General features: G+C 38.3%; 2 protein-coding genes across 5 annotated transcripts; both read left to right on the forward strand.

Annotated features, from left to right (window-relative positions):
* The first annotated feature begins 1844 nt into the window (after positions 1-1844).
* Positions 1845-5895, forward strand: LOC117638729 (thaumatin-like protein 1). 4 transcript variants are annotated; one of them, XR_004587298.1, is made up of 4 exons: positions 1845-3136; positions 3297-3990; positions 4845-4975; positions 5537-5895. XR_004587298.1 is itself a non-coding variant. In XM_034373829.1 (3 exons), exons 1-3 carry the CDS (start codon positions 3076-3078, stop codon positions 4915-4917), a joined length of 828 nt encoding a protein of 275 aa, XP_034229720.1. In that variant the 5' UTR covers positions 1845-3075; the 3' UTR covers positions 4918-5515. The 4 variants fall into 4 exon arrangements, 2 of the variants coding, with proteins under 2 accessions (XP_034229720.1, XP_034229719.1); XR_004587297.1 differs by lacking the exon at positions 5537-5895 and adding an exon at positions 5051-5448; XM_034373829.1 differs by lacking the exon at positions 5537-5895 and having other exon boundaries at positions 4845-5515.
* Positions 5896-10918: 5023 nt separating this feature from the next.
* LOC117638079 (thaumatin-like protein 1) lies at positions 10919-13301 on the forward strand. Its single transcript, XM_034373169.1, has 3 exons — positions 10919-11290; positions 11515-12190; positions 12510-13301. The coding sequence occupies exons 1-3, from the start codon at positions 11218-11220 to the stop codon at positions 12805-12807; spliced, it is 1047 nt and encodes a 348-aa protein (XP_034229060.1). The 5' UTR covers positions 10919-11217; the 3' UTR covers positions 12808-13301.
* Positions 13302-14218: the final 917 nt, after the last annotated feature.

Below are 14218 nucleotides of genomic sequence, written 5' to 3' on the forward strand. Positions count from 1 at the left end.
ACATGTGTGACAAATCTAGACAAAGCATGTTAACTGCCATGAATATTTTGTTTCCGAACCAAATTTGAAGGCCTATTAGGTGGGGGACCAAAACACAACGGCCATATGATTGAGATTAAACCAAAATCTTTCACAATGTTGAGGAACACCAAAATTAGCAACCAACTAATAATCCTCAGCGTGGTAAAGGTTCTTAGCACGCGAGCTGGTCCATTGGATATAAGTCAGCCTATCATGAACAATAATTTCTTGACCCTCTTTGATCCATACAATAGTATGCAAGAAGTTGACGTATCAAATGACTCATCATATAGCTCATCAATCCTCTTTCAACATTTTCATCATATTTATTAGATTAATTTTAGTTAACTCAAAGCACGAGTTTAGATATGATGTAAGTATACGTATTCAAATACTGTATAACGCTCTTTTGTCAGAATTCTACCAACTACGTGTTTATATTATCTGTGAATGTGTGAAGTAAGATGAAAATTAACCTAATTTCAAAACATTCTTTTTCTTCTTCCTAGATTTGGGGCTTATCCTGAACTCTCATATATAAGGGCTTATCCTTGGCAATGATTAAAGCTCTATAATTGGTCAAACTGTTGATCTTCTTTTATTCTTGTTAACATTTTCTAAGGGTGTCTTTTGATGCTGATCGGAGAAGCACCAATTTGGCTTTTTGGAAGCCCTACATTGACCTGAAATTCAACTAACAGCAAGTGGGTCCTTCGTTTTGTGCTAAGAATTTATTCAACTTCGGTCAACCCCATTAACAAAAAACTGCCTGCCTGCCTTATATTATTGGTGCAAAATAATTGAATTGAAGAAATATACCAGCAAACACAATAATGCTAGATTGCCTTTATGGCCCTCCTTTCTGAGAACAATCTTTTAAGACCAAAAGAATCCTATCTTTAAAGAAAATGTGTACAACTTTAGTGTCCATTGGGCTTTGGGTAACACATTAAAGCTGCACTTTGACACTGCACAACTCACAAAAGGGAATAAAAGTATAATGGTGTATGTTCGGAATTGGATCTAAATATTTGAAATGAAATCAACTCATTTTATTATTTCGGCCATAAGCAAGTAGCGAACGTCTACTCATGCTACTAAGGTGTCATGGGAATTCGAAAATCAGACTACATACTGATCTATAAATCAATACCCTTTTTGACTAAGTTAGACCCCGTCGGTGGACTGAGATTGTTTTTACTTTGCTTTATTACTGAACAAATTAATGATTCAAATAAAACTACCCAAAATTACACTTACACTACAAAATGATATATTAAAGCCCAAAGTAAAAGGAATTTTCTACACAATCATACATTTGGTATGATGCTGCTTGTGGTTTGACATGGATACAAAAGGTTTATTAAAGGGGCATTATGAACGTTGGATAAAATTAGCTTGCAGCCTTCAATTTTGAAGTCTCCCAAAACATAATTATGAGATCAATAAGAAAAAATTTTAAGGGAAAGACAGGATTAAGGAGGCAAATTAGCATCATAATTGAAATTACACAAGTTTTAGCACTTTGTAAGTTAATTTTTTTCTTAATTTCCTATAATATCTTGCCATGAAATTAAATAACTTAAAACCCATAAACAAAAAAATATATAGTCGGGCCCAAGGCCCAAGTTTACATAGGCCATTCTTTTGAAGTCCAATAAAATTCACCCATAATGGCCCAGCCCAGAAAAATGAAATTCCATGGACGGCTGAGATCATCTACTTATTAATAGTCCAAAATATGACGTGGCAACAAATTATTCCAGCCCAATTTATAACGGTACTCGCGCGGAATATTTCGCTCATTGTAGTGCGCAGTTACACCAACCCCGCGCACGTTTGCGAATGGAGCTTCGCAATTTTCGAGTCGCCGGAGCTCCGATCTCCTATCAAATCAGCCGTCAGACTTAAAAGCAATCATCTTTAGCTGAAATCTTAGTTTGCGAGGTGAGTAGTGTTCGTCCCTTCTCTGTAAATTCATTGTTGGGGCTACGTTTGGTTGCTGAGAAAATGTGGCAAAGTGATTGAAAGAAAATGAGCATTTCGAGTGTCAAAGTTTCCAACTTTGAAGGTTAGCAATGATGTATTTACCAATTTGGACCAAATTGAAGAACTTGTGTTTTGAATTATTTCAGTTTGATCTTAAATCTCCAGTCTTTATTGGAAATTTGTGTTTCTCCACATCATGCCTTCTGAACAAAATCATATAATCAAATCCAGAGTTATGAACAAAATCTCATTGAAGCTTTCAAATTTTAGCACTAGTCCATACAAATCCAAAAGATGGGTTTAGTCAAACCAGTTTCCAAACAGCCTTCATCTTCATGGGCTCCCCAAAAGCTCAACCATTCAATAATATCATTGAATCAAATTGACCTGAAACCACTTCCTGAAAGTGACTCTCAATTTATTACTTGGGCAGTGATGAATGTGGTGGATAATGATTTATCTCCAGATATTTGTGCTATTATTTATTATATATTGTACTTCACGAGGCCAGAATCTTCTCCTACCATCATACCATGTGCACTTTGCCTTTCCTTTTTTCTGGGTCCCAAAACAAATTCACCCCTAGCTGCCAAATGTTCACGGCCTTGTTGAAACATGTACAACTAAGATTTCAGGTCTCATTAGGTTTGCTTTTGTAGAAGCACTTCTATTAAAAGTGCTTTCTGATTTATAACCTAGAAGCATTCTCTACCATACTGTGTTACAATTGCTTTTAGTTGTTTGTAGTTATTTGAAAACGCCTTTTGCCGGTTTAAAAACAGTCCAAATCCCCTCTCAATTTTTCGATGAAAAGATGGTAGACAGATCCTTCTAGTGCTTGAAAAAGGTCATTAAAAAAAAGGATAAATCATAGAACTTCAACATAGACACCAAATTTTCAAGTCATAATCCCATTCAGAGTATAAAATTTATAAAAATCACAAACCCAAAAAGCAAAAGAAAAAACAAAAATTGAAACACACCCTTCTCTCTTCGCAAGAAAAGTAAAGTTCTTTGGCATCCTCCAACCTCAACTAGACAGCTGCACATACTTCTTCTTCTTCAATGGATCGTCTGCTACCCTCTGCCTCTGTACTCACACTTCTCATCCTCTCTTTCTTCTCAGGTAACCCTAAACTAATTTTCCCTCAAACCCAGTTCTTAGTTTTTCATCAAAATCAAAACCCAATCCTTAATTTTTCATCAGAAACAAAACCCAATTCTTAATTTTTCATCAGGAACAAAACCTATTTCTTGAAATTTTTTTTAAATTTTGGTCCATGCAGGAGTGAACTCTGCCTCTTTCAAGCTAGTGAACAAGTGTCGGTACGAAGTATGGCCTGGCGTGCTTTCCGGCGCGAACACGGCTCCGCTCTCCCCAACCGGCTTCGCGCTCAAGCCCGGCAAGTCCCGGACCCTATCCGTGCCCAAAGCCTGGTCGGGTCGGATCTGGGCGCGGACCCTCTGCACCGAGTACTCACCCACCAACTTCTCCTGCGTCACAGGCGACTGTGGCTCCGGAAAAATCGAGTGTGCAGGCAGCGGCGCGAAGCCGCCAGCTACTTTAGCCGAGTTCACTCTCAACGGCGCCGACGGCTTGGATTTTTATGACGTCAGCCTGGTGGACGGGTACAACCTGCCGATGCTTGTGGTGCCACGTGGAGGTACAAGAGGGGGATGCAGCGCCACGGGGTGTCTTGTGGACTTGAACGGCAAGTGTCCCAGGGCGTTGAGGGTCGCGCGCGAGGGTGAAGTGGGGAGAGTGGCGTGTAGGAGCGCGTGCGAAGCGTTTGGGGATCCGCAGTTTTGTTGCAGTGAGGCGTACGCTACGCCCGACACGTGTCAGCCCTCTGTGTTCTCGCTGTTTTTTAAGCATGCTTGCCCACGCGCGTATAGCTACGCGTATGATGACAAGACTAGTACTTACACATGCGCCTCTGCGGACTACATTATAATCTTCTGCCCTTTGCCTTATACAAGGTACAATTACTATTACATGTTACACATATATTGTGATGTCTTATTTAATTTTTCTGGTACAAAATTTTACATGGGATAATATAATAGGTTGTTAATTAATCATGCTATCACATTATAACATAACGTGTCAAACTGTCTGTCAAATACGATTATAATTTATACGATTTGAATCGTGCAAGAAATGGACACGTTGAATTTTTTGTTAGGAATTATTTGAGCTATGAATGTGATGGCCATGTTGTAGGTGTGGGGTACAACTTACAAGCCCCTAATTTGTGGCTTTCCACGATTGCTTACAGCTAATGGCGACGATAATTTAAATTGGCTTTGGGACATCTGTGGTTAAAGATAATCATATTGTATGCATTTATATATTAACAATATATACGTATTTGTCCCGGCTCTTGTTTACCAGTGATTTGGGAAAGTTGCATTAGTTGTTCATGAGGAAGATGTCAAGACCTATCCCCCTTGAACACCAGAATTGTTGAACCTGTACAACAATTCAACTGCACCACTTGTTGTCTGTGATTCAATGTTGTCTCATATTCAAATTCACTTTGTCGCATTATTACCTCAGGATCATGAACAGACCAAATGTTTTTCTCTTCTCTTGAAGGCATGTTTGCTCTGTTTTTTGTGGGAATAATCTGGAAGGTTTTGTTCGTATGCTTATATTTATTTCCTCTTAAACCTGCAACTTGCTGCATTTTACTTCGGGCAGTTAAATGGGCTCTGTTTGTTTGTTTCATCTATTATAATGCATAAAGCATAATGAATATGTTGAGTTCAGCACGTTACACAATCGAGTAAAACCTCATGAGCATAATTGGTACCTTTTATGGAACTTGCAGTCTAAAGGTGCTGGGAATACGAAAAGATGGGGCGGTGCTACCGCTGGTTAACAAGACCATGATGTACTTTTAAGGAGACATAGTGCTAGCAGTGTTTCTTCAGCTATGGTTCGGATGCCTCTAGTGCAGCAGTACGTTCTGTTTTCCAGTTTTGGTCACTTCTAGCACATGCTTTATATGACTAATATTGGTCCTCCCGTTTCCAGGAAGAAAGTATTACAATCCCGGTTGAATAGCAGGTGGCATGGCTGTACTAGCTATCCACCCATCACTCCTCACTGCATTTGCTATTAGTTCATCGGAAATGGTTGTGGGAAAAAATAAAATCCTTAAGAAATCTTGTAGTTTAGTATTTGTTCACTCCTATTCAGTCATAAATACGTAGGACTGTTGGAATTTTGCCTCTGGTGACTTTTTTCTTCAAAATATCTGTAATATTAGGAGAAAATCCGAATTCCCATCATTTTTGAGAAACTGCATGTTCTTATGAAGTAGTTATGCAGATGCTAGGTTAGGATGGAAGCGTATATGTAAAGATGCAGATATGGCATCTTATGTGCTTGTGGATATAAAGTTTATCCCACTTATGTGTTCTTTGTTGCCCCTCTAGTGCAGCAGTACGTTCGGTTTTCCAGTTTCGGTCACTTCTAGTACATGCTTTATATGACTAATATTGGTCCTCACGTTTCCAGGAAGAAAGTATTACAATCCCGGCTGAATAGCAGGTACCGTGGCCGATCCTGGCTATCCACCCATCACTTCTCACTGCATTTGCCATTAGTTCATCGGAAATGGTTGTGGGGAAACATAAAATTCTTAAGAAATCTTGTAGATAAGTATTTGTTCACTCCTATTCAGTCATAAATACGTAAGACTGTTCGAATTTTGCCTCATGATTTTTTTCTTCAAAAGATCTGTAATATTAGGAGAACCTCCGAATTCCCATAATTTTTTAGAAACTGCATGTTCTTATAAAGTAGTTATGCAGATGCTAGGTTAGGATGGAAGTGTATATGTATGGATGCAGTATGGCATCTTATGTGTTTGTGGATATAAAGTTCATCCCACTAATGTGTTCTTTGTTGCCCCTTTGGTGGGCAAGGGAAGGACCCAAGTTACATGTGTTTGGGCTCACTATTCACAGCTCAAATTGGCTAAGAACATGTGATGGCTTCAAATTTCAACCAAATGACTTATTCGAAGTAGATTGTTTCTGTTTACATCTATATATCCTTAAAAGAGACATGTCTCAGTCCAACACCATGTCAATTATTGTATTTAAAGGTCGGAAAACCTTACAAGCGACTTGTATTTCAAGTGGTTAATTAAGTTCATTTACTCATACACTTGAGTTTTTCTGTTCAAATTTCTTATTTCTCAATTTCGCTTGTATCGGAAAAAAAAAAGAAGGGAAAAACTTCTCAAATTTAAACATCAGAATGAAAATGAATAGACATGACATTGATTTGTCAATGTAGGGTTTAACATTTAGAAAGCAAACTTTACTGTGATCACTGAGCTCTCCTTTGTCATATAATCCGTTGAAAAATCACTACAGGGTTTACCCTAATCATATAACAAATTAAAATCAAACTAGAGGAAGACAGAGAAAAGAAAGGACCCTCTCTTGGCCTACTTTGTACACAAAAGAGAAGGAAAAGTTAAAAGAATAAAGGGAAGATAAGAAGTTCACTTTTACATAAGGTAGAAATGAGAAACAAGATCACTTCACTTTATATATTCTCCCCCCTTGCAGTATAGGCACTCGAAGACAAATTCTCTCTTACAGAAAGTGGGTTCAATGGTCTTTGCAATCGTGCGGTTTGGACCCCCAATGATGCTTGCCCTAGAAAAATATTATGATAAAACAAAATAATCACATGCAAAACATTTACCTTCCGTTTAGATGAGAGAAAATAACTCTGAATTTAGCTAAAAGTAGGGAATTTAAGAGGAGAAATTGACAATTCTCTTGTTTGGGAACTTAAGAGTGGAATTTATTAAATGACACGCGAAAAAAATTATGGAAATTAGGGCATTAAATTCCCGAGTTTAATTTCCATCAAAATAGGCGTCATTTCATAATTTTCATGGTGACATTTACAAAATTCCGTCATTTACAAAATTCGACATACATAAATCCAAACACTGAAATCTTCAATTGCTAGAAATTGAAATGATGGAAAATCTAAATTCAGTCATTTTTAGAATTCTATGTAATTTTCAATTATTTCATTCAAACGGAAGGTTAATTACTTGAATCCATGTGTTGAAAATGAGTCAAATAATTGATGTTACGCTTCCTTCGTGTTGATGCTCAAAATGGTTAGGCCAAGGTTGAGTCCAACTTAGTGATGAGGTGTAATGGATGATGGATGAAGGTGAGGACCTTCACCAAGTGTGTGAGGATTTGGGCAAACGATAAACATATAAAAGACAAGATATACGTGGTTCACCCGAATGATGGGCTACGTCCACGGAGAAGGGTGTTCTCATTATGATAATGTTTGTTTACATTTGTACAAAGGGATTAGACCCAAATATAAATATAACAAGTGAGAAGCCCAGCCTAGAGATGGGTCCAGAAGAGAGAGTCCAAGGCCTAAGGGTCTAGATCCAAGACCCGGATCCCCTTCTAAGGAAAGAGCAGTCTTCTTTTATAGGTGAGGGGGAGTCTCCATCTCTTCTAGTTTTCCGATGTGGGATTCCTCTTGCTTTGCTTAGAGTTGTGATTTGTGGTGATGCTTCTTTGGCTAAGGTGATGACCTCTCAAAGCATGGCACTCGAATGATCTAGCCTAGCTAGTTGCTCGGTCAGTTATGGTACAAACACTTCGGGAATTATTTATGTTTGGGGTTTATTTGGTGTAAGTTGAGGCATCCATATGTGACTAGAGAATTTTGCCATAAATTTTACATGAGAAATGTGCTTGGATTACATCAAGCACCTAAAATAACACTCTTCAAGGGGATGACATTGACACATGTAGTGCATTCATAGCAAAATCGGGCATCATCATCGGCTATGATTTTGTCCAACTTGTGTTAGAAAATCACTTAAATCATTTTCAAAATTTCAATATTTACGAAGCATTGCTCTTGCATTGTCTTTTGAAGGATGTGGGGTGTTTCGTGTTTTTAGGAAAATCGGATAGATTTGTATGGTACGACTACAAAACACTTACAATGTCTTTTGAACGAAAATAGCTAGAGTCAATTAATTGAGGGCCATTAGTTGATAAGTTTATGAACTTACACGTAGCATTTTAGGTTTCATCCAAAATTCAAACAAGTTCATGGGATTTATTGAAGTCACATCAACTTCAGGTGTATGTGGCTCTGCTTGTGTTTTGTACCAATTTCTTCTTCCTATTCTTTCTCAATCCGCAAGCTACACGATGACTAAAAATAGGCTTAAATACAGTTTTGTCCTATGAACTAACTCATAATTGTCAATTTCTCCATAAAAAATGGATGAAATCATTCAAAATCTGAGGGCATGCACCTAATTGGCTATTTTTAACCAATTCGTATCCTTAATTTACGAAAAAATAATGAAGGGTGCAAATTGACAATTATGAGTTAGTTCATGGGACAAAAACGCATTTAAGTCTTAAAAATATGAAGGAGAAAAAAAAAAATTTCGATAAGTTTCTCCCATTTTTTAACATTGGAAAATAATCAAAGTAAAATTTGATAGCATCTATAATAGCGGACAAATGATGTCACGAGGATTGTTCGATACATGTATCATTCAATTTTTATTTCTTTTTTAGATAAAGATGATATGTTGAATTTATAATTTGGGTAATTACAAATATGTGTGAACAAATATTTCGGCTTTCAATCACAAGGTGCCACGTGGATAAGAAGAATATCTCATAGGTCAATTAATTGAGCCCATATATTTGACAAATTAATTAATTACTAAAAATAGGAATATTATCTTAAATTTGAACTATAATCTTTATTTAAAAAGATAATATCATCAATTAATATATTATCCTAATTTGAAGACGTCATCATACTTCTAAATATGAATTATTCTTTGAAAAACCGTAGATGCCTAGAACCCAACCGTAGCTGAGTTGTGGGGTCTGTTTTTTGGGTTGAATTTGGCTATTGAGAAAAAAAAAAATAGATGAAATGGTTATTGAGATGGATTCTGATACTGCTGTGCTTCTTATTCAGAGTAAGGTTTTGAATGCTTGGCATCCTAATGCTGGGTTGGTCAGTAGCTGTAAAAGGCTTATGAATCTGTTTCGAAGGATCAAGCTTCAATATATATATAGAGAGAGGAATGATGTAGCTGATGGGTTGGCTACTTGGAGTCACAATCTGGACCTGGGCTATTACTATTCTGAGGAGAGTCCTGCCTGACTTGGTTGTTTATTGCTTAATGATTCTTTGGGAGCTGTTGAGGCTCGTCTGATTAGTACTAGTTAGTTGTTGTGTTGGTGTTTGAGGGTTTTCCCCTCTTTTCTTCATCCAAAAATAAAAATACATGGCTACATTCAACATCCAAAGTAATTCAAAATTCCTCTAAAAAACCCTAAACACTCGAAATCCCTATCTAGACGCCAACTCATCCCAAATTAATCTCTCCCACACGGCTAAGTGTCATCACACACACGGCTCCGGCACTCGATTCTTCCCATAGAGAAAACTCCATACCCTTTTTAGCTATTATTTCTCAAGGATTCAATCGAACTAACTCAGGCATCAGAGGACCTTTTGCCAACACCCCCGAGTGTGGTCTTTTACTCATGTTTGATTTTACAGATACAGAAGAAGAGAGAGAATGAAGTTAAAAAGGCGAATGATCTTCAAGTAAATATTCTCCCATGAAATATTTGCACAAACAAAATACATATAACCACACAAGACGCATCATACAATTTTTTGTACACCTAAATACCCGAAAGCGACTAAAATACTATCACCCGATCTTTATACTAATTACTTATTTTTCTTCAATAAAATACTATTGCTTTTCCAAAAAAAAAAAAAAAAAAAGACCAGAAAGTGACTAAAAGAAAACTTTTCAAGATCAGTGTAACATTTAAGAGGGATTTAGTTATTGCATTAATATATATATATTTGATATAATTTTGAAAGTTTAGAAGGGTCAAAATTTTCAGCCTCAAAATAGGGAAAAACATGAAAAGAAGAGAGGTGTAGGGAATCCAATGCTTCTCAAATAATTTGCACTAGCAGCAGAACTAGAACACACCCAACCCCACTGGCCCATGTGGAGCTTATCAACGGTCACTAAATCTGACGTGTCAACAGATTAAATGTTCTCTCATAGACCCCACCTTCCAAACAGTGACGTGGTGATTGAATATCATTATTTTCTTCTCTGTAGACTGTAAATGGGTGATGATGTGACAGCTCAGCCAAGAAAAAAGGCCTTTAGCGGGCCCCATTGTTCCCAAAGCTTCGACTCTTTGTTGACTTTATTCGTGTGAATAAATCATGCACAGTCCTACCATATGAAGCTACAGGAACTCGCGTACAGGAACAGCGTAGCCCCCGCGTAAATTTGTGTTTTTTTTTTCCGGTGGTAAATAAACATGCGTTAAATCTTTTACTGAAAAAAAACATGTGTTTTTTTTTATTTTTTTAAATCAAAAGAAAAAAAAAAGTGTTAATTGACCGTTAATCATATACAGTTTTTTTTAAAAAAACACTAAAGTTAAAATTTATAAATTTTTTAAAAAAACTATAGTTGAAATAAATTCTTGATGGTATAAAAACTAACATAAGTTATAAATTATATATCACAATGAGAAGATAATTTTGAATTACTGGTTAATTGAGTGCGTAATATTTTGTTTTAAAGAGACTCCATAAGAGTAATATTGAGAAAACTTGGTTAGATTGGGGTATTTAAATATATATATTTTTTATATAAGTGATATTTAATATGAGAGAATCCAAACACATAAAAATAAATACTCATAATCACTTGAGTTTATAAACCCTCTGCATTCCAAATTTTAAAGAATGTTATATAGATAAAATTTGCAGATTCGGTCCCCCATTAAAAAAAGAGAGAAAAAAAAGAGAGGGAACCATAATAAAACGAGAGAGATCATGAGAGAGACTGACAGAGCTATTATTTTATGATTTGTATCTCTCAAGCTCAGTCTCCAAGTGTTCCCACACAGACCAAAATTGTCGTTTTTAGCTGTAATTGAAACCCCATACCTTCTCTCCCATTCTCCATTCGTCCTTCTTCACTGCTCTCCACTGATTCTCTGCCCCTAAACCCCTGCATTGTCATCACTCCCAACCCTCCCACGCCACCACCACCAACCTCATCCTCATAGGCCAGCTGCTCCACAAAAAGACCCATTAACCTCATACGCATGGATCCTTTCTCTTCAAGCTCACATAACCTCATTCTGAGCCTCGTTCTTTTACTATTCTTCACTTTCAGAGGTAAAGCTTCAATCTTTGATTCTCTCTCGCTCAATCTTCCTCATTGGTTTGCCTTAACTTCTTCTGGGTGGCTTTCAAAACATTTTCACTAACAACCTACAACTTTCGCTCTCTAGCTTCATTGGGTTGCTTTCATTTCTTTTGGGTCGCTCTCAAAACTTAAAATTTCACTAACAAGTTTACACTTTGGTTCTCTCTCTCACTCTCTCTGTATTTTCTTGCAGGCGTTTCAGGCACTACGTTCACATTCGTCAACAGATGCGACTACACAGTTTGGCCAGGCATTCTCGCAAATGCCAACAGTCCTAGGCTCGACTCCACCGGATTCGAGCTTCCGAAGCAAACCGCCCGAACATTCCAAGCCCCAACCGGCTGGTCGGGCCGTTTCTGGGCCCGAACCGGCTGCAGTTTCGACGGATCCGGGTCCGGGTCCGGGTCCTGTACCACCGGCGACTGCGGCTCCGGCCAAGTCGAGTGCAACGGCGCCGGAGCCGCCCCGCCGGCGACCTTAGCCGAGTTCACTCTCGGCACCGGCGGTCAGGACTTTTATGACGTCAGCCTCGTCGACGGGTACAACTTGCCCGTTTTCGTCGAGGGTACTGGCGGGTCGGGTCAGTGCGCCTCCACCGGGTGCTCCACGGATCTGAACCGAATGTGCCCGACCGAGTTGAGGGTCGGCGACGGCGACGCGTGTAAGAGCGCCTGCGAGGCGTTTGGGACCCCCGAGTACTGCTGCAGCGGCGCGTATGCCACACCCGCCACCTGTAGCCCGTCGGTTTACTCGCAGATGTTTAAGGCGGCGTGCCCGAAGTCGTATAGCTACGCGTACGATGATGCTACGAGTACGTTTACGTGTACCGGTGCCGATTATACGGTGACGTTTTGCCCCTCGTCTCCAAGGTAAACAAAATTAAAGCCATATGAGCGCTTTGCTTTCTTGTTTCAAAGGCTAAAAATTATTCTCTTCTAGGAAAAAAAAAAAAAAAAAGCTTTGCTTTATTATTTGACAAGCTTTTCTAATAGTTGATCAAATTCTCTAGTATTTTATTCAGAATATCTGTTTATTTTTTGGGTTAATTTTGTAATTCAGGTTGTTTGTTGGGTTGCTTTCCATGTGAATATGTATTTGAAGTTGTCACTCTGGACTGTCACACCAAAGTATCTGATCACTTGTTTTTGTATGATTTTTTCTAACATTTGATCCTGTGGGTGCATGCAGTCTAAAGTCCACACCAATGACAGCAACACCATCACAAGGGGCTGCTACTGCCGGGTCAACTCCCGGGTTCGCTTATTCGGATTCAGGTGCCGGTTCTGGGTCCGGGTCAGCCACGGGTACAGGCACGGGCACGGGCACGGGGACAGTTCCCGGGTCAGGGTCTGGATCTGGTGAGGCCATGCTGGCAGATGATGGGTCATGGTTAGCTGGTTTGGCCATGGGAGACTCAAATAGGGCAGGGCCCCTCTCCATAACCTCAATAGCTTTGTGTATCATCTTGTCCTATCTTTTCTTGTAGTCTCCAACTCTGTGTTTCCCTTGGCAGTTTGCTCTTTAATGTGAATTATTCAGAGGTTTGAGTGTTCTAGTGGTCACTCTGAGTTTTGCCTTTGGTAGAAAAAAAGCTGACAGATTCATCAAAGATTGTAAACCCACCCAACCTTTCCAAGATTCCCTCACATCAAAATCATTGTAAGATACACGTAAAAAATGTTCATTTTTCCTTTTTGTTTTTTGTTTAATTTCTGTATGAGAGTAGTAGTAGGAAGTAGGGTTCCTTTTTCTTTTGCCCTCAAGCTTTTGAAGGTTCTGCCGCTATATGTACTTATTAAAGCAGCAAATGAGGATTCAGAAACCTTCCTTTGATCTCGGGCTGGCTTTTTGGGGTTTTGTTTTTCCTTTGATTCTTGATCAAAAGAAAGAGAATTGTGTGTGGCTTGTGAATGTTTTCTCATAAAAGGGAGTGTATAATGTGAATGTGTGAGCAAAATGGTGGCTTCACTTTGCGGGCAATTCAAGTTTTTGTTAGCTTTTCCTTTATCTGCTGCATGTTTTTTCAGTTCCATGTGGTGTGTCCATTAGGGTTTTTGAATTTAGAATGTATGACCTTACAACTTGTTTCTTAGATAATCCGTGATGTTATCAAATTCATAAACCACGTTCATCAGTTAAATTCGGAAGTTTTGTGTATAAAAGAGTTTAAATTTAGAACGTTCGAGTTTACAATCCGTCTAATGTATTATGAATTCGTTTGGTGAGATATGGGATGGTGTTGAAGTCGTTAGTTGGATTTTCAGAGGGAAATATGTTAATCGTCAGTGGGAGTTGGGGACCAGAGAACAAAATGCAAATCAAATCTTCGCAATTAAAAAAGAAGAAGGAATACAGTGGAAAAGTGGTTCATTTGTGCACAAGACATAATTAGCTGCTTCTACTTGTTGATCTAATGATCAGGCCTTCCAACTTTTCTTCAGAAATTTTGCATAAAAGTAACATGATGTTGACATTGTTGAGCTGCGAATGTATGCTCTAATGGCCCACCTTGAAAATATGCACACAACAAAACCACTTTTTGGACAAATCCAGCAAAATTTACGCCCTAATTATGTCAAATGATGTAAAGCCGAGAGCTTATTTAGTCTTCCGGAATGTGTTTCTACTTAGACCATGTAATTTAGCCAAAATACTTAGACTAATAAACGAGTATTCTATTGTATACACCCTCACAAAAAAAAGGAGACACAAAAGGGTGTATACAATGGATTGCGATGCGAGAAATTCTCTCGACTGCAACGGGTGTGTGTACAAGTTTCTTACGTGAGGGAGAATTCATTTACTTTCCCAGTACAATAATGAATTATGATGGCTTATGCTGATCTGCTAGAGTGATGCAGATTGTAACCATCAAATTTAAAAGAGCAGGACTCATA

This window comes from Prunus dulcis, chromosome 8 (assembly GCF_902201215.1).
Source record: "Prunus dulcis chromosome 8, ALMONDv2, whole genome shotgun sequence".
Classification (NCBI taxonomy): Eukaryota; Viridiplantae; Streptophyta; class Magnoliopsida; order Rosales; family Rosaceae; genus Prunus; species Prunus dulcis.